Genomic DNA, 26,991 nt, shown 5'->3' on the forward strand with positions numbered 1-26,991 from the left:
ACTTATATATTATATATGTTATAAGTAACTTTATTGACAACACAGTAAACATTACACAGCATTCAATTCAAATAAAACATTTTTTATATTATATAAGCATTATTAATTACAGCATTGTCTTTCATGATTAATGTTTAATTCATGTACCATCCAGATGTAAGTAAACGATATAATTATTTATTTGTACCGTTACTCCTTGTCAGTGTAGAAAGAAGCGTTGATAAAATAGTTTGAAAAGTCCACTTCAAGGATGTGTAATTTTTCAAATCTTCTTATATGGTATCTATCCTGTATTTTCACCTCTAAACCTTTCAAAGACTACCAAATATTAAGAAACCGTGTATTAAATGTGTCAAACTAATGTTCCTCTAAAACACATGATTGCAACCACTAAATATGGCCAATTAAATATGGCATATTAAATATGACGGATTAAATATGTCCAATTTAATTTGACGAATTAAATAGTTAATTAAATATGCCTAATTAAATATGACCAATTGAATACGATCAATTATATATGACCAATTAAATATGGCAAATTAAGTACGACCCATGAACTATGGCCAATTAAATATGACAGAACAAACACGTCAATTAAATATTACGAATTAAATATAGTTAATTAAATATGACTATTAAATATGACCAATTGAATGTAGTTAATTAAATATGACGAATTAAATATAGGTAATTAAATATGATTACATTAATATGACAAATTAAATATGACCAATTCAATATGATTAATTAAATATGACCAATTCAATGTGGTTCATTAAATATGACCAATTAAATACTGCTTGGCCAATTAATTAAAAATTAAAAATGGTTGATTGAATTTGACCAAGTATGATCAATTGAATATGAGCAGTTAAATATGGTTAATTGAGCATGCCTAATTACATATGATCAAATATGTTCAATTAAATACGAGAAATAATAATGATCAATAAAATATGGTTAATTAAATATGACTAAATATGATCAATTAGTTACGTCCAATCAAATACGACCAATTGGTCAACTATATGACCAATTGAATATGGTTATTGAATATATAACCAATTAAATATGGTTTATAATTAATATGGTTAATTCAATATGACCAATTGAATATGACTAAATACAGTATAACCTATTCAATGTGATCAATTAAATATGGTAAATTGAATATGACTGATTAAATATGACAAAAAAAATTATAATTTAAATGTGAAAAATGAGATTTGACCGATAAAATATGGGAATATGTCAAAAATTATCAATAAATATAATTAATTAGAAATATTCACTTCAATATGGTGACTATGGTTCCTTCATTGTCTGCAGGTTCAGCATGAAAATAAACAACTTGGATCCACTCAAGCACTAAACTGTAGGTAAGTATAGCTTCATAAAAGTTATAATGTATAATAATAATAATGTAAATGTTTCCTTCAACTAAGGGTTTATACATGTTAACTATTATGTGTTCTTTTATGAAATCAATAAACTCCAGAAATAAAAGCATCAAAACGACTGAGGACAAGCTGGTCGTCACAATGTTTGGTTAGATTTCCTGAGCAATGTGGTGCGTTCACTGACACTCTGGAAACACACACTCTTGTTTACTTTACCACATAATACAACTTTAATTGTCTATGCTGGAGTATTGTACATCATACTCGATAAGAAGCGACTGACTTTGTAATTCTACTTAAACCAAAACAGCGTTAGAAAACATTACATTACATATTACAAAACTGTTGTGTATACTAATTCACAGATGTTATTTTATTATAAAAAGGTCAGTAAATGATTCTATATATTTGTAAACGCACTGAAGTGGGAAAGGGGTAGAATTAAATAAGCTTTGCTTCTTCCTACTCCTTTTCGGACATGATGCAAAGTGAAATGATATGAAACTGTGTGATGTATTATACTGTAAGTGGGTTCATGTTCGAAATAAACTAAAGAAAGAAAGAAAACCAAGACACATTTTCACCTAAAACTGAATCATGCTCAAATTAGGGCGTATGAAAAATGAGGTACAAAAGTATTTTGAATTGAATTAAGGAAGATAAATGAAACAGTGACATTTATTCATGTTAATAATCACTAATTGTATGACTCATTAATTGGACATCAGCATGATTATGAAATTCGATCACTAATCTACTTATCATTTAAGCAAATAAAAAGCACAAATAAAAGAAAGAACAACTCTAAATGCTGACCCATCATATTGATTGTTAAAATGTACGTTTTACATGATTGGAAAAAGTTATTTTTATTAAATAAAAATGAGTAATTAATCATTATAATCTGCTTCAAACTTGTATTTGTACATGAAGTACACACCATTGCCTTATGAAGAAGTGGTCAATCAAAATAAAATAATATAGCAATAGCAAACACAGTACTAACTACATGTACAGTAAAACTGTACATGATAAAAGTGTTGATGAATATTAGAAAAGGTTTTCACACAACGTCCTTCTTAATCTGTGAAACTTCCTGCAGGAAAACGATGAACAACTTGGTGCCTTCAATGTAGTTGTACCTGGAAAATGTACACAAACATTATGTACAGTATATGTTATAGATACTGGGTTTGTGTATATATATATATATATATATATATATATATATATATATATATATATATATATATATATATATATATATATATACTCACAGTATATGTACAGTATATACATGTATATACATATATACATATATAATATATATATGTATGTGTGTATATATATAGAGAGAGAGATATACATATATATGTATATATACATGTATATGTGTGTGTGTGTATATAAAGGTATACATGTATGTGTGTATGTATATAGAGAGATATATATACATATATATGTATATATACATATATATATATATATATATATATATATATATATATATATATATATATATATATATATATATATATATGTGTATGTGTGTATATATATACTGTATGTATGTATGTATGTATGTATATGTATATACAGTATATACCTGTACATATATATATATATATATATATATATATATATATATATATATATATATATATATATATATATATATATATATATATATATATATATATATATATATATATATATATATATATATATATGTGTGTGTATATATACATATATATGTGTGTATATATACATATTTATATATACATATATATATATATATATATATATATATATATATATATATATATATATATATATACACACTACCGTTCAAAAGTTTGGGGTCACCCAAACAATTTTGTGGAATAGCCTTCATTTCTAAGAACAAGAATAGACTGTCGAGTTTCAGATGAAAGTTCTCTTTTTCTGGCCATTTTGAGCGTTTAATTGACCCCACAAATGTGATGCTCCAGAAACTCAATCTGCTCAAAGGAAGGTCAGTTTTGTAGCTTCTGTAACGAGCTAAACTGTTTTCAGATGTGTGAACATGATTGCACAAGGGTTTTCTAATCATCAATTAGCCTTCTGAGCCAATGAGCAAACACATTGTACCATTAGAACACTGGAGACACCCTATGTCTAGCATTAAAAGATTACAGTTGGTACAAAATGCGGCTGCAAGGCTTTTGACAAAAACAAGAAAGTTTGATCATATTACGCCTATACTGGCTCACCTGCACTGGCTTCCTGTGCACTTAAGATGCGACTTTAAGGTTTTACTACTTACGTATAAAATACTACACGGTTTAGCTCCAGCCTATCTCGCCGATTGTATTGTACCATATGTCCCAACAAGAAATCTGCGTTCAAAGAACTCCGGCTTATTAGTGATTTCCAGAGCCAAAAAAAAGTCTGCGGGCTATAGAGCGTTTTCTATTCGGGCTCCAGTACTCTGGAATGCCCTCCCGGTAACAGTTAGAGATGCTACCTCAGTAGAAGCATTTAAGTCCCATCTTAAAACTCATTTGTATAATCTAGCCTTTAAATAGACCCCCCTTTTTTTAGACCAGTTGATCTGCCGTTTCTTTTCTTCTCTCCTCTTCTCCCCTGTCCCTTGCGAGGGGGAGTTGCATAGGTCCGGTGGCCATGGATGAAGTGCTGGCTGTCCAGAGCCGGGACCCCGGGTGGACCACTAGCCTGTGCATCGGTTGGGGACATCTCTGCGCTGCTGACCCGTCTCCGCTCGGGATGGTTTCCTGTTGGCCCCGCTGTGGACTGGACTCCCGCTGATGTGTTGGATCCACTGTGGACTGGACTTTCACAATATTATGTCAGACCCACTCGACATCCATTGCTTTCGGTCTCCCCTAGAGGGGGGGGGGGGGGGTTACCCACATATGCGGTCCTCTCCAAGGTTTCTCATAGTCATTCACCGACGTCCCACTGGGGTGAGTTTTTCCTTGCCCGTATGTGGGCTCTGTACCGAGGATGTCGTTGTGGCTTGTACAGCCCTTTGAGACACTTGTTATTTAGGGCTATATAAATAAACATTGATTGATTGATTGATTGATTGAGTGATAGTTGCTGCAAATGGGCCTCTATACACCTATGTAGATATTGCACCAAAAACCAGACATTTGCAGCTAGAATAGTCATTTACCACATTAGCAATGTATAGAGTGTATTTCTTTAAAGTTAAGACTAGTTTAAAGTTATCTTCATTGAAAAGTACAGTGCTTTTCCTTCAAAAATAAGGACATTTCAATGTGACCCCAAACTTTTGAACGGTAGTGTGTATATATATATATATATATATATATATATATATATATATATATATATATATATATATATATATATATATATATATATATATATATATATATATATATATATATATATATATATATATATATATATATATGTGTATATATAAACATATATACATACAGTATATAGATGTATGTATGTATGTATGTATGTATGCACGGTAAGCATCAAACCTGCTTATTTTCTCATTTTGGGAGTGCAGGCCGTCATCAAAGCCTCCAATAGGAATCATGATGATGTTTTTTCCAGTCACATCTTGGAAGGTTTTGGCGATGGGGATGGTTCCGCCCTCACGGATCAGATCCGGCTCGACATTAAAAACTACAAAATGACAAATTGTGTCACTGCTCTGCATCCCAACAACATGAACAATGTTCATTTTCCACATTGTCAGCCCTAAATCAGTGTATGTATAGTTATGTAGAGTTTAATCTGTCATGTAAAAACCAATGACGATCACAATAAATTAATCAATTAAACAACGAGTCAAAAAGTGCAGTAGTTTTAGACAAATATTTGGATAGTGCAGATTGGAAAAATAACAATGTTCAATCATTTTGCTGTTAAAGGGATTAAAAAAGATTAACAAGTCGTAAATTGTAGGATTCATACTACAGTACACAGGAAAAAAGTTGAGTTTATGGTACAAAACTGCCAGTTTAGAAAAAAAATAATGGCACTGTTTTTAACATTTACAGTAATTTGCTGTAAAAATCAGTGTACATTTTTACTGTAGAATTCTGCCAACTAAGCTGTCAGTTTTTTGTTTTTTTTACAGTAAAATCTACAGATGTTTTTGTTTAAGTATGACTGTGCTTTAACTGGGTGACACTTATATGGTTTGGTGTGGCATAAAAGGGTGCTTGTGGTATGGGTTGGTGTGGTGTAAAAGGGTGCCAGTGGTTTGGTTTGGTTTGGTGCGATGTAAAAGGATGCTTGTGGTATGGGTTGGTGTGGTGTAGGTTGGTGTGGTGTAGAAGGGTTCCTGTGGTTTGGTTTGGTGTGGTGTGGTGTAAAAGGGTGCTTGTGGTATGGGTTGGTGTGGTGTAGAACGGTGCCTGTGGTTTGGTTTGGTGCGCTGTAAAAGGGTGCTTGTGGTATGGGTTGGTGTGGTGTAAAAGGGTGCCAGTGTTTTGGTTTGGTGTGGTGAAGAAGGGTGCTTTGGGTTGGGTTTGGTTTGGTGTGGTGGAGAAGAGTGCCTGTGGTTTGGTTTGGTTTGGTGTGGTGTAGAAGGGTGCCTGTGGTTTGGTGCGGTGTAAAAGGGTGCTTGTGGTATGGGTTGGTGTGGTGTAAAAGGGTGCCAGTGGTTTGGTTTGGTTTAGTGTGGTGTGAAAGGGTGCCAGTGGTTTGGTTTGGTGTAGAAGGGCGCCTGTGGTTTGGTTTGGTATGGTGTGGTGTAAAAGGGTGCTTGTGGTATGGGTTGGTGTGGTGTAGAAGGGTGCCTGTGGTTTGGTTTGGTGCGGTGTAAAAGGGTGCTTGTGGTATGGGTTGGTGTGGTGTAAAAGGGTGCCAGTGTTTTGGTTTGGTGTGGTGTAGAAGGGTGCCTGTGGTACGGTCTGGTGTAGAAAGGTGCCAATGGTATGGTTTAGCTGTACTGTAAAAAGGTGCCAGTGGTTTGGTTTAGTGTGATGTAGAAAGGTGCAATTGGTAAGGTTTGGTGTGGCGTAAAAGGGTGACAGTGTTTTGGTTTGGTGGGGTGCAAAAAGAAAAAAAAAAAAAAAAAAAAAAAAAAAAAAAAAAAAAAGGTGCCTGTGGTATGGTGTGGTGTAGAAATGTGCCAGTTTTATGGTTAGGTGTTGTGTAGAAAGGTGCCTGTGGTTTGGTTTGGTGTGGTGTAGAAGGGTGCCTGTGGTTTGGTTTGGTGTGGTCTTAGAAGGGTGCCTGTGGTATGGTTTGGTGTAGAAAGGTGCCAATGGTATGGTTTGGTGTACGGTAAAATGGTGCCAGAGGTTTGGTTTAATGTGATGTAGAAAGGTACCAGTGGTTTGGTTTGGTTTGGTTTGGTGTGGTGTAGAAGGGTGCCAGTGGTTTGGTTTGGTGGGGTGCAAAAGGGTGCCTACAGTATGGTGTGGTGTGGTGTGGTGTAGAAGGGTGCCTGTGGTATGGTGTAGTATAGAAAGGTGCCAGTGGTGTGGTTTGGTGTAGTGTAGAAGAGTGCCTGTGGCATGGTGGGGTGTAGAAATGTGCCAGTAGTATGGTTTGGTGTTGTGTAGAAAGGTGCTTCTGGTATGGTTTGGTGTGGTGTAGAAGGGTGCCTGTGGTATGGTGTAGTATAGAAAGGTGCTAGTGGTATGGTTTGATGTGGTGTAGAAGGGTGCCAGTGGTATGGATTGGTGTGGTGTGGTGTAAAAGGGTACTTGTGGTATGGTTTGGTGTGGTGGTAAAGGGGCCTTGTGGTATGGTTTGGTGTAGAAAGGGTCAGTGGTATGGTTTGGTGTGGTTTAGAAAGGGTCAGTGGTATGGTTTGGTGTGGTGTAGAAATGTGTCAGTGGTATAGTTTGGTGTGGTGTGTACCTTTCCTGACAGCAGCCTTTCCAGCTTCATAAAGAATATTTTGAGGATCAGCTAACCAAGGTTTTGCTCCAATCACCATCTGAACTTTTAGTGTGTTTGGACTTCTTCTCTTGGCAAACACTGAATGCAGGTAGTCAGTGACCTGAGGTGAAGAATCAGTAACAAGATGGATTATGATATATGTGTATTACCTATCATATTACCTATGTACTGTACCTGTTTTTCCACGGTTGAAGGTTCCATGTCCGGGACTTGTCTAATGGAGAACTTTGCGGTCACTTTAGCAGGAATGACAGTTTTAGTGCCAGCATCAGAGAACGCCCCCTCAATGCCGTGGATGGAGACAGTAGGATAGCGCCACCTATGGGCCAGCAAGTCCACCTGCAGGAGAGACAAAGACAATCAGCTTCATGATTTCATATGTTGGCATGATTTCTTACCTTGTTATTGTACATCAGCTGATCCACGCCAATCTTGTTCTTGTAATGATCGACATCAAACTCAATGTCTTGGAACATTTTCCATTCTTCGTCAGACAAAGCAGATACCGCCTCTCTGATGCCAGGAATCAGAATTTTACCACTTGGACTTATCAAAGTGTCTGCAAGTACATAAATAAATACAGAACATATACATACATTTACTATTAGTATTTATTTATTTATTGTTAGTATTTATTATTTGATCTAATCCAGATTCCTGGTGTGAAGATTCCATTCAGAACCGATTCTCGATTCAAACAGATTCTCGCAATGTATTATTTGGTATAATACCGTATTTTTCGGACCATAAGGCGCACTTAAAATCCTTTCATTTTCTCAAAAATCGACTGTGCGCCTTATAACCCGGTGCGCCTAATGTACAGCATGATTCTGGTTGTGCTTACTGACCTCGAAGCAATTTTATTTGATACATGGTGTAATGAGAAGTGTGACCAGTAGATGGCAGTCACACATAAGAGATATGTGTAGACTGCAATATGATGGCAGTAAACTACACCAAACATTTTAAAGGTTCCATTGAGAATATAGAACATTACACACGGCGCTCAAAAATGTGTCAAAATGTTTTTAGTACGACTTCGGTAAGCTATGAAGCCGCACCGCTTGATGGATTGTCGGCGCATTAAACATACGAGTATTATTATGGTGTGTGTATAAGAACCGCAAAATGGCACCTATTAGCAGACATATTACCTGGCGTTTTGTTTCGCAATATTATGCGAAACCCACTTTTCTTACCCTCTGGTACCTGCTGATGTGCATTTGGGATCTGCATAAGTCCTGAAAATGTGCATGCATCCGCAATTATAGTCCATACCGACACTGTAGTCATAAGCTTCTTCTTTTTCTCTACCTTCTTATGTGGCATTCATCTTCTGCGGTTGCCATTTCTAATATAAAGTAGCATAAAGGTCTTACTTATATCTGTCAGTAGACTCGCCATGAAAACATTAAAACATACCGGTATAGTGAGTTTACATTATTCACCCGAGGAACTTTAGTTATTAGAGGGTTCCGGTCAGACGGTTTTTCCGGCGTTGTTGTTGCATTATTGAGCCACGGATGAGAAGACGTTGCTCCGTTATTGATTTAAGTAAAGTCAGAATGTCACTTAAACAGTTAGCTCCATCTTTTGACACTTCTTCCACGCTACACCGCTACAACAAAGATGACGGGGAGAAGACGCTGCCAAAGGTGAGCCACGTAAATAAGACCGCCCACAAAACGGCACATCCTGAAGAGACACTCAGAAAGCTACCTGAAGATGATCTGTAAAACATAATCTATGCAACATTTTGACCAAAGAACCACCATTACATGTTATGTAGACCACAAGATAATGTTTTAAATTTAGAAAAAAATCATAATGTGACCTCTTTAATGCGCCTTATAATCCGGTGCGCCTTTTGTATGAAAAAAGACCTGACTAGACCCGCCCATCGGCAGTGCACCTTTTGGTCCGGTGCGCCGTATTGTCCGAAAAATACAGTAATTATAACGAAACATTTTCAAAACAGGTTACAGGTTAGAAACACTCCTTCTGGTTGCACGGAGAGGGCCCAAAAACATATTTGTGTGTTATTTTATGAAATCAATAAAACACACAAATAAAAAAGAATAGGATAAGAAGCGCACCAAGATCATCCTGGTCTGGTCCAGAGAAAAAGTGAAAGCGCAACAAAGCAGCGACTCACCAAGAAGGCCAACAATGTCAGTCATTGGTTCGATGACAGTGCCTCCATAAACACCAGAGTGTAAGTCCTTCTTGGGGCCTTCAACCTGCAGACAGAAATCAGTTCAGATTCAACCTGAGTTTGCTGATTGGGGCATGTTTCTGCGCTCAGTCGTACTACCTCAGCAAAGAAATAGCAGTTTCCACGAGTGCCATAGGTTAAAGCTGGCTTTGTGCTGAGCCAGCCACAGTCGGAGATGATGATGTAATCCACGTCAGAGAAGAAAGTGTCTTTGTGAGACACGATCATTGAGTCCAGACCATTGGAACCTGTTTCTTCCATGCCCTCGATCAAAAACTTCACATTTACTGGTAAATCCTGGTGGACAACAACAGACATCGAGTCTTACACTTCTTTGTGTACATTTTGTGTATTTATCATGTTTGAGGACGACTTAGGCACATCCATCCATTCATTTTCTACCGCTTGTCCCTGTAGGGGTCGCGGGGGTGCTGGAGCCTATCTCAGCTGCATTCGGGCGGAAGGCGGGGTACACCCTGGACAAGTCGCCACCTCATCGCAGGGCCAACACAGATAGACAACATTCACACTCACATTCACACACTAGGGACTTAGGCACATTTCTAATTTATTTGAATTGAATTGTTTCCAAAAGGGTAGGAAATGGATGGATGGATGGATGGATGTTTCTAACACACAGAATGTTGTATTGGAATTACATTCCTTTTATTATTAATTGCATTCTATTAGTTACATTCCTTCTATTCATTACATTCTCTCTGTTACTTAAGTTGCTTCTATTAGTTACATTGCTTCTATTCATTACATTCCTTCTATTAATTGAATTATTTCTATTCATTACAATTCTTCTATTCATCACATTATTTGTATTCATTACATTTCTTCTATTTATTACATTCCTTCTATTAATTATATTATTTCTATTCATTAAAATGTTTTCTATTCATTACATTCTTTCTATTCATCACATTCCTTCTGTTCATTACGTTCCTTCTATTACTTACATTTCTTCTATTAGTTACATTCTTTCTATTCATTACATTCCTTCTATTAATTACATTATTTCTATTCATTACAATTCCTATATTCATTAAATTCCTCCTATTCATTAAATTGTTTCTATTCATTACATTCCTTCTATTAATTACATTATTTCTATTCATTACAATTCCTATATTCATTAAATTCCTCCTATTCATTAAATTTTTTCTATTCATTACATTCCTTCTATTAATTACGTTCCTCCTATTTATTGCGTTCCTTCTAGTCATCACATTCCTTATATTCATTACGTTCCTTCTGTTAATTACATTCCTTCTACTAATTAAATTCTTTCTATTCATCACATTCCTTATATTCATTACGTTCCTTTTGTTATTAACATTCCTCTATACATCACATTCATTCTATTAATTATGTTCCTTTTATTTATTACATTCCTTCTATTCATCATGTTCCTTCTAATAATTACGTTCCTTATATTCATTACGTTCCTTCTATTTATTACGTTCCCCCTATTAATTATGTTTCTTCTATTCATTATATTCCTTCTATTCATTACATTCCCTCTAATCATCACTTTCCTTCTATTCTTTACCGTCCTATTAATTATATTCCTTCTATTCATTCGATTCCTTCTATTAATTATATTCCTTCCATTAATTAAGTTTCTTCTATTTATCAAATTCCTTTTATTCATCACGTTCCTTCAATTAATTATGTTCCTTCTATTAATTACGTTCCTTCTATTAATTATGTTTCTTCCATTTATTACATTCCTTCTATTCATCACGTTCTTTCTATTAATTACGTTCCTTCTATTCATCACATTCCTTCTATTAATAACGTTCCATCTATTCATAACGTTTCCTCTATTATTTACGTTCCTTTTGTTAATTATGTTCCTTTTGTTCATTACATTCTTTTTTCTAATTACCTTCCTTCTATTAATTACATTCCCTCTATTCATTACGTTTCTTCTATTCATTACATTCCTTCTATTCATTACATTCCCTCTATTAATTACATTCCTTTTATTACTCAGATTCCGTTTATTCATTACATTCCTTCTATTAATTACATTCCTTTCATTCATTAAATTCCTTCTAATCATTACTTTACTTCTATTAATCATATTCCTTTTATTCATTACATTCCTTCTATTTATTACATTCCTTCCATTTATTACATTCCTTCTATTCATCACGTTCTTTCTATTAATTACGTTCCTTCTATTCATTATGTTCCTTTCATTAATTACATTCCTTCTATTCATCACATTCCTTCTAATAATAACTTTACATCTATTCATAACGTTTCTTCTATTATTTACGTTCCTTTTGTTAATTACGTTCCTTTTGTTCAATACATTCTTTTTTTTAATTACCTTACTTCTATTAATTACAAACGTACATTCCCTCCATTACATTCCTTCTATTCATTACGTTTCTTCTATTCATTACATTCCTTCTATTAATGACATTCCTTTTATTACTTAGATTCCGTTTATTAGTTACATTCCTTCTATTAATTACATTAATTTTATTCATTACATTCCTTCTATTAATTACGTTCCTTTTATTCATTAAATTCCTTCTATTCATTACTTTACTTCTATTAATCATATTCCTTTTATTCATTACATTCCTTCTATTTATTAAATCCCTTCTATATATTACATATATATAGATACTGTAGATGTGTAGCAATAGACTGATATAGTGAAATAGATGTAGTGATCTTTGACAAGACCAACAGGTGAGGATGGATATTTCCTCATAGACAGGATAGATATACAGTAGATATTGATCAAATAGATGTCGTCTGACCATATCAAGTGACTTGTAAGCTTCCACAGCATGAATCCAAGCTAAAACTGGAGCTTTGTTGTCCGACGCTCCTCTTCCATACAGGTTTCCTGCACATAAAGAATGACTTTTATAGAATCAAATATGACACTTTCACATATGACTTTTATAATATAAATAATGGAGAGAAATATATAGATTTATGACACCATCAGACTTACAAAGTTTGCAAGGAAAAAGATATGATCAAAATAGTATCAGTCCCACGGAGATTCCCGAGCCATAGTGAGAGATAATGAGGAAGCCAGTCACGTGATCGCGTAAGGTCGTGCTAGGAACCACAGATCCCTTTCCCATCAACAACAATGCTAATCAAGCAGACTTTGTGAGAGCCAAAAACGATTATTTCCGGAAAAATTATGATCCCGTACACAAAGAGGATGAACAATAAGCTTTAGACGCAGAGTGATGGATTCAGTTTCATTTTGACACTAATAATAATAATAATAATAATAATAATAATAATACATTTTATTTGGTATAGCGCTTTTTAGAGTACTCAAAGACGCTTTACAGGATAACATTTTTAAATATAAAACAGTTCAAAGTAATAATATAAAATACAGGAAATATAAAAGCAGTACATTGTAAAATACATAATAATACTGGACAATTACAATACAGGATATTACAAGACACAGAACACTAATCACAGGTTAAAAGCAGATCTGAAGAGGTGTGTTTTGAGAAGGCTTTTGAAGGTAGGAAGGTCTGAGCAGTCACCCGCTGCATTGCTAGGTGCTAAACATACAAACTAACAATTTTAAACCATAATAAAACAAACACTTACTGTAATATTCCCACTCTCACTGGGATGCCCACCGACGGGACGCTCGCATAATTCCGTTTGGATGAAGATTCAATCACAATCCTCACCAAGTTTTAAAAAAAAGTTGCTGTTACAAGCGCCGTTTTGTGTCTTTTTCGCCAAAGTCCACCAGCCCGTCGGTCCATGGCCACATTTGTCTACTGGCAGGTGAGAGATGCATGAATTATAATCTAGAATTTACTTTTCGAAAGATTGAGACCAAGCAGAAGCAGCCGCCGGTTTATATAGTGTGTCAACAATAGCTCACTGATATCAATGCGCCGCTAAAAATAGTCCATCTGCGTTGGCGCTTATAATAACAATATCACTCATGTTTGGTTAATTTTCAGGTCTCGACATGTAAATGGAGTATTTTGGGCGCCTTCTGAATGTTTTTAGACAGAGTGTAATGAGCGCAACACCGGACCCTCGATCTGTTGACTCAATTGTTAGCTATTTATTTACAATTTTCAAATGCATAACAAAAGCCAAGCATGTGTGTTCTTGTCTTACATAAAGATTGTGAATGATATCTTTACAAGTTTGCGTATTTCCAGTCGGGTTGTACAGTATACCGGTATTAGTATAGACTAATGAGTCATTTTCGGTACTATACCGCCTCTGAAAAGTACCGGTCCACCACCCCCCCGTCGTCGTCACGTTGTGTCATTGCTGGTTTATGAGCAGACGAGCAGGTTCGGCAGCGCACAATCACAGAGTACTTACAAGCAGACACAGTGTGTAGACAGAAAAGGGAGAACGGACGCATTTTGGCTTAAAAACTAACGATAAAGGTGAAGTAATAACACTGAAACGCCCTCAGGAAGAGGTGCTTTAAGACATGGCTATCTAGCTAGCGGCTAACGTCCAGTCCCAGTCGGCAGTGTTTTAGCTACTTCTAAATCACTAATCAAATAAAGTGAGTTTCTTACAAGTATCATCCCTGCAGGACGAGGAATAGCTAACATGCTTCACTACACACCGTAGCTCACCGGCGTCAAAATATAAACAAACGCCATTGGTGGATCTACACCTAACATCCACTGTAATGATACCAAGTACAGGAGCGTATCTATTCGATAATACTATGATTACGTCGATATTTTTTTGGCTTCACAACATCTGCTTTGGTTTTGTTTTTTATTTATATTATGTTTATAAAGTCAGGAAATATGTACCTGGACACATGAGGACTTTGAATATGACCAATGTATGATCCTGTAATGAATTGGTATCAAATTGATACCAAAATTCGTGGTAGCATCCAAAACTAATGCAAAGTATCAAACAACAGAAGAATAAGTGATTACATTTTAACAGAAGTGTAGATAGAACATGTTAAACGAGAAAGTAAGCAGATATTAACAGTAAATGAAGAAGTAGATTAATAATTCATTTTCTACCACTTGTCCTTAAAGGGAAACTTCGGTTTTTTTCAACCTGGGCCCTGTTTTCATAATTTTTTCTGTATATGTGAGTGCTGGATAAAATATTTTTTGAGGTCGCGCCAGTATTGAGCAGGGCAGGCAGCCTCCAGCCCAGCTAACGCTCGTACACAGGGCAACTGGCTCTCGTCAAAATTCGGCCTATAAACATGCATTTTTTTCACACTGACAGGCTCAGATAGTTACAATGAGTGTCCGACAACATACTAGAAAGGAGAAATTAACGTATGTCTCTACCTTTAGCTGGAGATCGCTGTGTGTTGTGAGCTGTGTCCAAATCTCACCACGCTACAAATCTCGTTCCGAAATCTCGCGATAACTCGCGACAAAACACCGGTGGAAAAACAGTTACCTGACTGAGGTGAAGAGAGATGACTGAAGTGATTTTCTGTTGGATTACCGAAGACTGTTATTTTAGTTTTATAGTGGAGGCAGAAAATCACTTCAGTCATCTCTCTTCACCTCAGTCAGGTAACTGTTTTTCCACCGGTGTTTTGTCGCGAGTTATCGCGAGATTTCGGAACGAGATTTGTAGCGTGGTGAGATTTGGACACAGCTCACAACACACAGCGATCTCCAGCTAAAGGTAGAGACATACGTTAATTTCTCCTTTCTAGTATGTTGTCGGACACTCATTGTAACTATCTGAGCCTGTCAGTGTGAAAAAAATGCATGTTTATAGGCCGAATTTTGACGAGAGCCAGTTGCCCTGTGTACGAGCGTTAGCTGGGCTGGAGGCTGCCTGCCCTGCTCAATACTGGCGCGACCTCAAAAAATGTTTTATCCAGCACTCACATATACAGAAAAAATTATGAAAACAGGGCCCAGGTTGAAAAAAAACGAAGTTTCCCTTTAATCATTTTGACAAAATAATAGAATGATAAATGACACAATATGTTACTGCATATATCAGCAGACTACATTAGGAGTCTTTGTGTCAAGACTTGGTCCTTGGGGTTTGTTTTTCCGGAAGGCAACGGAAAGCTGGCGCGGGCAAGACGTGAATGTGAGTACATTTTTTAATTAATCCATCAAAAAAGGAACAAACAAAAAGCGCTCTCAGCGGAGGTACAAAACTTGGCTAATGAAAACAAAAGACTTGCACAAAGGCAAAAAACTATGAACATGAAACAAAAACTTACTTGGCATGGAACTGTGAACATGGCATGAAGAAGAGTGATGATAAAGTGTGATGTCGCCAGCAGACTAACTGAAAACAATGGGCTTAAATAATACAGACATGATTGACAACAGGTGTGTGAGTCGGAACGTGAAAACCGGTGCAACTAATCGGTCGTCATGGTGACAAAACAAGAGTGCACAAAGAGTCCAAAAACAAAACCAAACATAACTAAAACAAAACATGATCACACAGACATGACACTTTGTTTGTTTACTTACTACTAAAAGACAAGTTTTCTTGTATGCTCACTATTTTATTTAAGGACAAACTTGCAATAAGAAACATATGTTTAATGTACCCTAAGATTTTTTGTTAAAATAAAATCAATAATGCAATTTTTTGTGGTCCCCTTTATTTAGAAAAGTACCAAAAAGTATCTAAATAATTTTGGTACCGGTACCAAAATATTGATATCGGGACAACAGTAATTTCCAGTGTGACTTATGCTAGGTTCACACCAACGGCGCTTTGACGGCGCTTTAAAGCGGCATGCAAAGCAGCGTTATAGCGTAACAAAGCCTGATTAAAGCGTGAGGGTCCTAATGGATCGTGGGAAAGCTTGTAGTGAAGCGGGACATGCGGCAAGTTCGCCAAAATTTTTTAAACGGTTTAAAAAAATTCTGCGCTCTGTCAAGAATGAAACAAAGCGCCGAGAGCGTATCAAAGCGTGAAAAAGCGTGACAAAGCTCAGCAAAACTTGACTAAAAGCGTAGGAAAGCTTAACAGATCTTGAATAAATGAAAGATATATATTTATTAAGAAGACAAAGAAATAAAAGAAATGAAGATATAAAACATAATATAACGGGAAAAAAAGAGAAATTGAAAAAATAAATGAATATAAAAAAATGTGTGGAAAACGGTATACTGAGTTTTTCAATTTTTTTTAAACTTATTTATCATATTTCTCTTTTTTATTACATTATGTGTTTTATCTTGTATATAATAAAACGAAAAGAGAAATCAAATAAATAGATAAATCTAAAAAATGTGGGGAAAACTTAGTATACTGAGTTAGTTTTTCACTTTTTTTTTTTACTTATTTGTTTATCATATTTCTCTTTTTTATTACATTATGTGTTTTATCTTGTATATAATAAAACGAAAAGAGAAATCAAATAAATAGATAAATCTAAAAAATGTGGGGAAAACCTGAGTTTTTCACATTTTTTTCTTATTTTTTTTCTTATTTTTTTGTCATATTTCTTCTATTTATAATTCCAATGCGTAACAGAGCGTAACAATGCACAACAGAGCTTGATAATCGTGTCAGAGCCTGATTTAAAGCGTCAGGATCGCATCAAAGCGTAATAAAGTTCAATAAAGCGTAATAAAACGTATCAAAGCGTGATTTAAAGCGTATCAAAGCGACATCAAATCGTGAGGAACGGTAACAAAGCGGCAACTAATTCGTATCAGAGCGTATCAGAGCGTATCAGAGCGTATCAAAGCATAACATTACTTCGGAGATCGGGATATTCGTGGAAAAATTGACAAAAATGACGGCGCTTTGCTCGCCGCTTTAAAGCGCGGCAAGGGCCGTTGGTGTGAACCAGGCATTATCTAATAAATCAAATCAAATCAAATCAACTTTATTTATAAAGCACATTTAAAATTTGCCACAGGGGTAGCCAAAGTGCTGTACAATGGGCATGTTAAAAATAATACGAGAACCGAGCAAACACAACACAACACAAACAGAACACGATAAAAAATAAATAAATAAAATATAAAAACATAAAAACATAAAAACATAATAACATAAAAACAGGTTCACAGCAGGTGTATTATGGGGCGCCATTGCAGGATGGGTATCACTCAGTGTTAAAAGCCATGGAATAAAAGTATGTTTTTAAGAGAGATTTAAAAACAGGAAGAGAGGAGGCTTGTCTAACACTAAGAGGTAGGTCGTTCCAGTGCTTGGGAGCAGCAGTGGCGAAAGCTCTGTCACCTCTAAGCTTCAGCCTTGTGTCCGGGACCGTCAGTAGCAGCTGATCGGCTGATCTTAGGGATCGGGTGGGGCAGTAAGGCTGAAGGAGGTCGGAGAGATATGTTGGCGCGAGGTTGTTTAGACATTTAAAAACAAATAAAAGGAGTTTAAAATTGATTCTGTAACGCACGAGGAGCCAGTGAAGGGACGCTAATATAGGGGTGATGTGCTCACGTCTGCGGGTCTGTGTTAGCAGACGAGCAGCAGAGTTCTGCACGAGCTGCAGGCGGGCGAGGGAGGCCTGGCTAATGCCTACATACAGGGCATTGCAGTAGTCTAAACGAGTCGAGATAAAGGCGTGGATTAATTTCTCGAGATCATGTCCTGATAAAAGCGGTTTCACTTTCGCTATTTGGCGTAATTGATAAAAGCTTTTTTGTACGACGCTGCTGATTTGTTTTTCGAATTTAAAATCTGAGTCGAACTTTACCCCCAGGTTTGTGACAGTCGCTGAGATACGGTTAGAGTGCAGAAGCGTTACTACAGTGACATAGAATCTATGGAAAATACTAAAGTTGTATTCTGTTCTACTGTGGAGCTGCAACACAAGGAGTTAGTTACCGTTGACCTCAGTCAGGTTGTATGGTTGTGTAGCCCAGCCGTCCTCCAGCTTGGCAGGTTGGACATCCACGTGACCGTAAACACACACCGTGATCTTGCTGACGTCGTTGCCAAACTGAGCCGCCACCACTTGAGGTAACGTTAAGTTCTGTCCGTCAGGCAGCTGCACACACAAAAGTCACCGCGATGGAAATGTGCGAGAAATTTCAAGCTTTACTTTTTGAAAAGAGAGCCGAATGATAGACGGCCATTTCAGTCAAAGTCTGTTTTTGCTGATCTTGACAAGACATTTGTTATGTCCTACTAGTGTTGTCCCAATACCAATACCAAAATTATTTCGATACTTTTCGGTACTTTTCTAAATAAAGGGGACCACAAAAAATTGCATTATTGGCTTTATTTTAACAAAAAAAATGAGGGTACATTAAACATATGTTTCTTATTGCAAGTTTGTCCTTAAATAAAATAGTGAACATACTAGACAACTTGTATTTTAGTAGTAATTAAGCAAACAAAGGCTCCTAATTTAGCTGCTGACATATGCAGTAACATATTGTGTCATTTATCATTCTATTATTTTGTCAGCATTATTAAGGACAAGAGGTAGAAAATGGATTATTAATCTACTTGTTCATTTACTGTTAATATCTGCTTACTAGGGGTGTGGGAAAAAATCGATTCGAATTCGAATCACGATTCTCACGTTGTGCGATTCAGAATCGATTCTCATTTTTAAAAAATCGATTTAAAAAAAAAAAAAAATTATTTATTAAATGTTTTCTTTTCTTTTCTTTTATTTTTTTTTAAATTAATCAATCCAACAAAACAATACACAGCAATACCATAACAATGCAATCCAATTCCAAAACCAAACCCGACCCAGCAACACTCAGAACTGCAATAAACAGAGCAATTGAGAGGAGACACAAACACGACACAGAACAAACCAAAAGTAGTGAAACAAAAATGAATATTATCAACAACAGTATCAATATTAGTTACAATTTCAACATAGCAGTGATTAAAAATCCCTCATTGACATTATCATTAGACATTTATAAAAAAAATTTAAAAAAAAGAACAAAAGTGTCACAGTGGCTTACACTTGCATCGCATCTCATAAACTTGACAACACACTGTGTCCAATATTTTCACAATGATATACGTCATATTTTGGTTCATTTAAAATAATGTTTTTTGGTTTTTTTTATTAATGTTTGTAATGATAATATCAATGAGGGATTTTTAATCACTGCTATGTTGAAATTGTTACTAATATTGATACTGTTGTTGATAATATTTTTTTCAGTTTGTGTGTCCTCAATTGCTCTGTTTATTGCTATTCTGAATGTTGCTGGGTCGGGTTTGGTTTTGAAATTGTATTGCATTATTATGGTATTGTTGTGTATTGTTTTCATAAAAATAAAACAATTAAAAAAAAATAATTAAAAAAAATAAAAATTCGTTTTTGAATCGCGAATCGTGTTGAATTGAAAAAAAAATCAATTTTGAATCAAATCGTGACCCCAAGAATCGATTTTGAATCGAATCGTGGGACACCCAAAGATTCACAGCCCTACTGCTAACTTTCTCTTTTAGACATTAGACATTAGACAAACTTTAATGATCCACAAGGGAAATTGTTCCACAAAGTAGCTCAGTTACAAAGGATGGAAAGTGTAAGGATGGAAAGGATAATGCCGGTATAAAGTAGACTGTTCTATCTACACTTCTGTTAAAATGTAATAATCACTTATTCTTCTGTTGTTTGATACTTTACATTAGCTTTGGATGATACCACAAATTTGGGTATCAATCCGATACCAAGTCATTACAGGATCATACATTGGTCATATTCAAAGTCCTCATGTGTTCATTGACATATTTCCTGAGTTTATAAACATAATATACATTTAAAAAAACAAAAGAAGATGTTGTGATGCCAAAAAATATCGACGTAATCATAGTAGTATCGACTAGATACGCTCCTGTACTTGGTATCATTACAGTGGATGTCAGGTGTAGACCAGTACTTTTCAGAGGCGGTATAGCACCAAAAATGATTTATTAGTATTGCGGTACTAATACCGGTATACCGTACAACCCTATGTCCAGGATCCAAAATGTCCGCTCAAAGGATATTTGTGCAATGTTTCTACATGAGTTGTGTTCTTCACTGACCTCCTGATGGCCGACATCGATTAACTCCACACTTCCTCCCAGTTGTCTCAGTTTCTGTGCGGTCACGTTCATCATGTGGTGTAGGTTCCTTCTCTTCAACACGTTGCTGGAGTCGCTTTCTATAGACACCCATTCTCGCAGAATCTGTCATAAATATATTCATTTTCATTCTTTCATGCTCAATGTTATTACCTTTTTATACACACAATTCTTTATTTTACTACTTTTCAATACTCCACTTTCTGGATATTACCATGTTTAATATGCAATATTGCTCCACTTTTTTCTCTTCATATTGTCACTTTGTTTAATATTCTTTATAGGACTACTTTTTATTACTATCATTTAATATGCAATATTCTCATTGACATTACTACTCATTATTCTCCACATTATCACTTTTATTACCCAATATTACTTTTTTTGTTCAATATCATTGCTTTTTAATATTCTATTTTCTTTATATTACACATTTTTAATACACAGTATTACAACCTTTTAAATACTTATTACAACCTTTTAGTATGCTTTGTAGTCGTTATTACACATTTTTGATACTCAATATTTTCAATATAACTGTATTTCAATATCCAATATTACAACCTTTTAATACGCAATATTGCTACTTTCTTACATGTGTACATACATCACACGTCCTTACATATGTATATATATGTCGTAACGTATGTGTATACGTCCTTACATGTGTATATACGTCATTAAGTATGTGTACATATACATCCTTACATATGTGTATATACATTGTTAAGTATATGTTCATATACATCCATACATATGTGTATACATGTCGTTAACTATACGTACATATACGTCCTTACATATGTGTATATATGTTGTTAAGTATATGTACATATACATCCTTACATATGTGTTTATATGTCGTTAACTATGCGTACATATACATTATTACATATGTGTATACATGTCGTTAACTATACGTACATATACGTCCTTACATATGTGTATATATGTCATTAAGTATATGTACATATACATCCTTACATATGTGTTTATATGTCGTTAACTATGCATACATGTACATCCTTACATATATGTATATATGTCGTTAAGTATATGTACGTATACGTCCTTACATATGTGTATATATGTTTTTAACTATATGTACATATACATCCTTACATATGTGTATATATGTTGTTAAGTATATGTACATATACTGTACGTCCTTAGGTACTGTATGTGCATTTACGTTCTTATGTATGTGCATATATGTCCTTACATATGTGCGCATACGTCCTTACTTCTGTGTATATATCTCTTTACGTATGTGCATATAGTCCTTACATATACTAATACTGTACGTTCTTACATATGTGCATATATCTCTTTACATATGTGCATATATCTCTTTACGTATGTGCATATACGTCCTTACATGTATACTAATACTGTACGTCCTTACATATGTGCATATATATATATCCCTACATATACAGTATGCATATATCTCTTTACGTATGTGCATATACGTTCTTACATATTTACTAATACTGTACGTCCTTACGTATGTGCATACATGGCCTTACATATGTGCATATACATCTTTACATATGTGCATATATCTCTTTACGTATGTGCATATACGTCCTTACATATTTACTAATACTGTACGTCCTTACGTATGTGCATACATGGCCTTACATATGTGCATATACATCTTTACATATGTGCATATATCTCTTTACGTATGTGCATATACGTCCTTACATATATACTAATACTGTACGTCCTTACATATGTGCATATATCTCTTTACATATATATCTCTTTACATATGTGCATATATCTCTTTATGTATGTGCATATACGTCCTTACACATATACTAATACTGTACGTCCTTTACATATGTGCATATATATATATCCCTACATATACAGTATGCATATATCTCTTTACGTATGTGCATATACGTTCTTACATATTTACTAATACTGTACGTCCTTACGTATGTGCATATATGCCCTTACATATATGCATATGCATCTTTTCCATTTACGTATGTGCATATACCGTACATCCTTACATATATAATAATTCTGTACGTCCTTACAATTGTGCATATATCTCTTTACGTATGTCCATATATTTCTTTATGTATGTGCATATACATCCTTACATATATACTAATACTGTACGTCTTTATGCATGCGCATATATGTCCTTACATATGTGCATATATCGCTTTACATATATCCATATATTTCTTTATGTATGTGCATATACGTCCTTACATATTTACTAATACTGTATGTCTTTATGCATGTGCATATATGTCCTTACATATGTGCATATATATCTTTACATATGTGCATATATCTCTTTACGTATGTGCATTCATGTCCTTACATATACAGTACACTAATACTGTACGTCCTTACATATGTGCATATATCTCTTTACGTATGTGCATACATGTCCTTACATATACACTAATACTGTACGTCCTTACATATGTGCATATACAGTATATCTTTACGTATGTTCATATACGTCCTTACATATATAATAATACTGTATGTCCTTACATATGTGCATACATCTCTTTTTATATGTGCATATATATCTTTACGTATGTGCATATACGTCCTTATATATATATATATACTAATACTGTACGTCCTTAAGTATGTGCATATACGTCCTTATATATATATATATATACTAATACTGTACGTCCTTACGTATGTGCATATACGTCCTTACATATGTGCATATATATCTTTACATATGTGCATGTACGTCCTTACATATGTGCATACATCTCTTTATATATGTGCATATATATCTTTACGTATGTGCATATACGTCCTTATATATATATATACCAATACTGTACGTCCTTACGTATGTGCATATACGTCCTTACATATGTGCATATATATCTTTACATATGTGCATATACGTCCTTACATATGTGCATATATCTCTTTACGTATGTGCATATACGTCCTTACATATATGCTAATACTGTACGTCCTTATATATGTGCATATATGTCCTTACATATGTGCATATATCTCTTTACACATGTGACTATATCTGTTTACATAAGTGCATATACGTCCTTACATATATACTAATACTGTACAACTTTATGTATGTGCATATATGTCCTTACATATGTGCATATATATATTTACGTATGTGCATAGATATCCTTAAGTATGTGCATATACGTCCTTACATATATAATAATACTGTACGTCCTTACGTATGTGCATATATGTCCTTACATAAGTCCATATATATATATATATATATATATATATATATATATATATATATATATATATATATATATATATATATATATATATATATATATATATATATATATATGCTGTATCTACATGTGCATATATGTCCTTACATATGTGCATATATATCTTTATGTACAGTATTTATCCTTAAGTATGTGCATATACGTCCTGCCAACAAGGACCACTTCATGTTGACTCATTGCTTCTTCTTTAAAAGTAGAAGTGTTAGATTAAAAAAAAAGGTACTAACATGCTACCTTAAAATCTTGGTAAGGATGTTGTTCCATCCTCACCACACTGGATCTCACCGTCGCTTTTTATCCTCAGCAAATATTTGCTCGGAATACATTTTGAACTAAGATTGATATTGTGTTTATGGAAACAAAGTGACTGAGGTTCAAATATGTTATTTTCCCCCCTAATTTGAGAAAGCTAATGTTTTTGTTTATTTTTTGTTGCATGTTATGAAATAAAATATGGTTTTAATAGCTTGAATGGCAAATTTGTGTGGAATTATACATTTACACTTATTTCTGCTGCTTTTCATTCCTGATTGATTTTAACGTTGCGTCAATTATTTGTATCTAATATTGAGTGAATGAAATTAAAATACAAATGGAAAAATGAGAATTCATGCAGATGTACTTGTATTTAATATTGTTGCTACTGTAATATCAAAAGGTTGTATTTGCATACCTCGACGTACTCTTCTTGATGACTGTCCACGTGTTGGGCCAGTCTGCCGTACTCAAAAGCATCAACATTGCACAAGAGCAGCAGGATGGAGAAAAGCCCTTGACCAATCATCTGATGAAAAGAAAAGACACTTTTTTTTTTTACTGTACTTTTATGACCAGACATGTTACAACAAATACTTTTTAACTTTACTTTTATGACCAAACACATTACAACAAATACTTTTTTACTGTAATTTTATGAACAAACACATTACAACAAATACTTTTTACCGTACTTTTATGACCAGACATGTTACAAAAATACTTTTTACTGTACTTTTATGATCAAGCATGTTACAACAGATACTTTTTAACTGTATTTTAATGACCAGACATGTTACAGCAAATATTTTTACTGTACTTTAATGACCATAAAATATTACAACAAATATTTTTTACTGTACTTTTATGACCAAACATGTTACGAAATATACTTTTTACTGTACTTTTATGACAAGACATGTTACAAAAAATACTTTTTACTGTACTTTTATGACCAGACATGTTACAACAATACTTTTTTACTGCACTTTAATGACCAAACACGTTACAACAAATACTTTTTTACTGTACTTTTATGACCAAACAGATTACAACAAAACTTTTTTACTGTACTTTCATGACCAAAGACGTTACAACAAATACTTTTTTACTGTACTTTTATGACCAAACACGTTACAACAAATACTTTTTTAGTGTACTTTCATGACCAAACAGATTACAACAAAACTTTTTTACTGTACTTTCATGACCAAAGACGTTACAACAAATACTTTTTTACTGTACTTTTAGGACCAAACGCATTACAACAAATACTTTTTTACTGTACTTTTATGACCAAACAGATTACAACAAAACTTTTTTACTGTACTTTCATGACCAAAGACGTTACAACAAATACTTTTTTACTGTACTTTTATGACCAAACGCATTACAACAAATACTTTTTTACTGTACTTTTATGACCAAACAGATTACAACAAAACTTTTTTACTGTACTTTCATGACCAAACACGTTACAACAAATACTTTTTTACTGTGCTTTTATGACCAAACAGATTACAACAAAACTTTTTTACTGTACTTTCATGACCAAACACGTTACAACAAATACTTTTTTACTGTACTTTTATGACCAAACAGATTACAACAAAACTTTTTTACTGTACTTTCATGACCAAACACGTTACAACAAATACTTTTTTACTGTACTTTTATGACCAAACAGATTACAACAAAACTTTTTTACTGTACTTTTATGACCAAACAGATTACAACAAAACTTTTTTACTGTACTTTCATGACCAAAGACGTTACAACAAATACTTTTTTACTGTACTTTTATGACCAAACGCATTACAACAAAACTTTTTTACTGTACTTTTATGACCAAACAGATTACAACAAAACTTTTTTACTGTACTTTCATGACCAAAGACGTTACAGCAAATACTTTTTTTTACTGTACTTTTATGACCAAACACGTTACAACAAATACTTTTTTACTGTACTTTTATGACCAAACAGATTACAACAAAACTTTTTTACTGTACTTTCATGACCAAAGACGTTACAACAAATACTTTTTTACTGTACTTTTATGACCAAACGCATTACAACAAATGCTTTTTTACTGTACTTTTATGACCAAACAGGTTAAAACAAATTATTTTTACTGTACTTTTATGAAATTTTATGTAGTTTGAAGTGCTTTATCTACTGTACTCCTGAGTTACTTTGCTAATTAATTTGAATGTATTAATATTTATTGAGTTTTTAGTTTTTTTTTAGTTTTTAGAATCTAATGGCTCAAGTCGGTGAAAAATGTTCAGTTTTAAAATGTTTTCTTTTAATTTCAGGCAAATTAAAGCACTTTAAATCGTTTCTATTACAGACTAAAAAGCAATGTTAATAATGTTACTTTTTGTCGTAAGTTGATCCATATTTCTTTTTTGTTTTTATTCATGTTTATTAGGATAGTGTTATGCAGAGGTGTACTTATAACAATTGTTCATGTATTCATGCATGCTCAAAATTATTTTGTGAACTTAAATTGCATGAAAAGTTGTAAACAGGTTGTTGTTTTTTACTGACACAGCAGCAATGATGATTTTCATGTTTTGTTCATTAGACCAAAAATGGAATCCACAGTTTTTACCAGGCCAGCGTCAAAAACGTGCGTACAATGTAAAGTACAGTACAAAAAGTATTGTCTCCAATACTTAAAAGTTGTTTCTACAATTTTAGAGAGAACTTTGACGTCATGACAATAGATCAAGAGAACATCCTACTCACCTTGTCCTTTGGCTTTCCTTGCTTCTTGTGAGTGTGTTGAAGTTCTTTGTTTCTTTTATAGACCCTCCCCTCCTTCTGGTCCCCCTCAAACTTGTCCTGACTGCCAACACAGCAGTTTCCCCCCAGCTGGAAGGCACCA

The 26,991-nt window shown here is 34.2% G+C and overlaps 1 protein-coding gene across 1 annotated transcript; it reads right to left on the bottom strand.

Moving 5' to 3' along the window:
• Positions 1-103: 103 nt before the first annotated feature.
• On the bottom strand, positions 104-26,963 carry cndp1 (carnosine dipeptidase 1). The gene is made up of 12 exons (XM_062029700.1): positions 26,853-26,963; positions 24,517-24,627; positions 20,518-20,661; positions 18,337-18,499; positions 12,312-12,400; positions 9,622-9,819; positions 9,463-9,547; positions 7,706-7,866; positions 7,482-7,646; positions 7,266-7,407; positions 4,925-5,072; positions 104-2,545 (listed from the first exon to the last, which is right to left on the bottom strand). Exons 2-12 carry the CDS (start codon positions 24,625-24,627, stop codon positions 2,467-2,469), a joined length of 1,485 nt encoding a protein of 494 aa, XP_061885684.1. The 5' UTR covers positions 26,853-26,963; the 3' UTR covers positions 104-2,466.
• Positions 26,964-26,991: the final 28 nt, after the last annotated feature.

Source organism: Entelurus aequoreus, linkage group LG20 (genome assembly GCF_033978785.1).
Source record: "Entelurus aequoreus isolate RoL-2023_Sb linkage group LG20, RoL_Eaeq_v1.1, whole genome shotgun sequence".
NCBI classification, from domain to species: Eukaryota; Metazoa; Chordata; class Actinopteri; order Syngnathiformes; family Syngnathidae; genus Entelurus; species Entelurus aequoreus.

Coding starts and splice junctions, on each gene's coding strand:
- cndp1 (XM_062029700.1), bottom strand. CDS start 24,627: ATGATTGGTCAAGGGCTTTTCTCCATCCTGCTGCTCTTGTGCAATGTT. Junction 7,867..9,462: donor TGACATTGTTGGCCTTCTTG/GTGAGTCGCTGC, acceptor ATGTACTTGCAG/ACACTTTGATAAGTCCAAGT. Junction 7,408..7,481: donor CTTCAACCGTGGAAAAACAG/GTACAGTACATA, acceptor TCTTCACCTCAG/GTCACTGACTACCTGCATTC.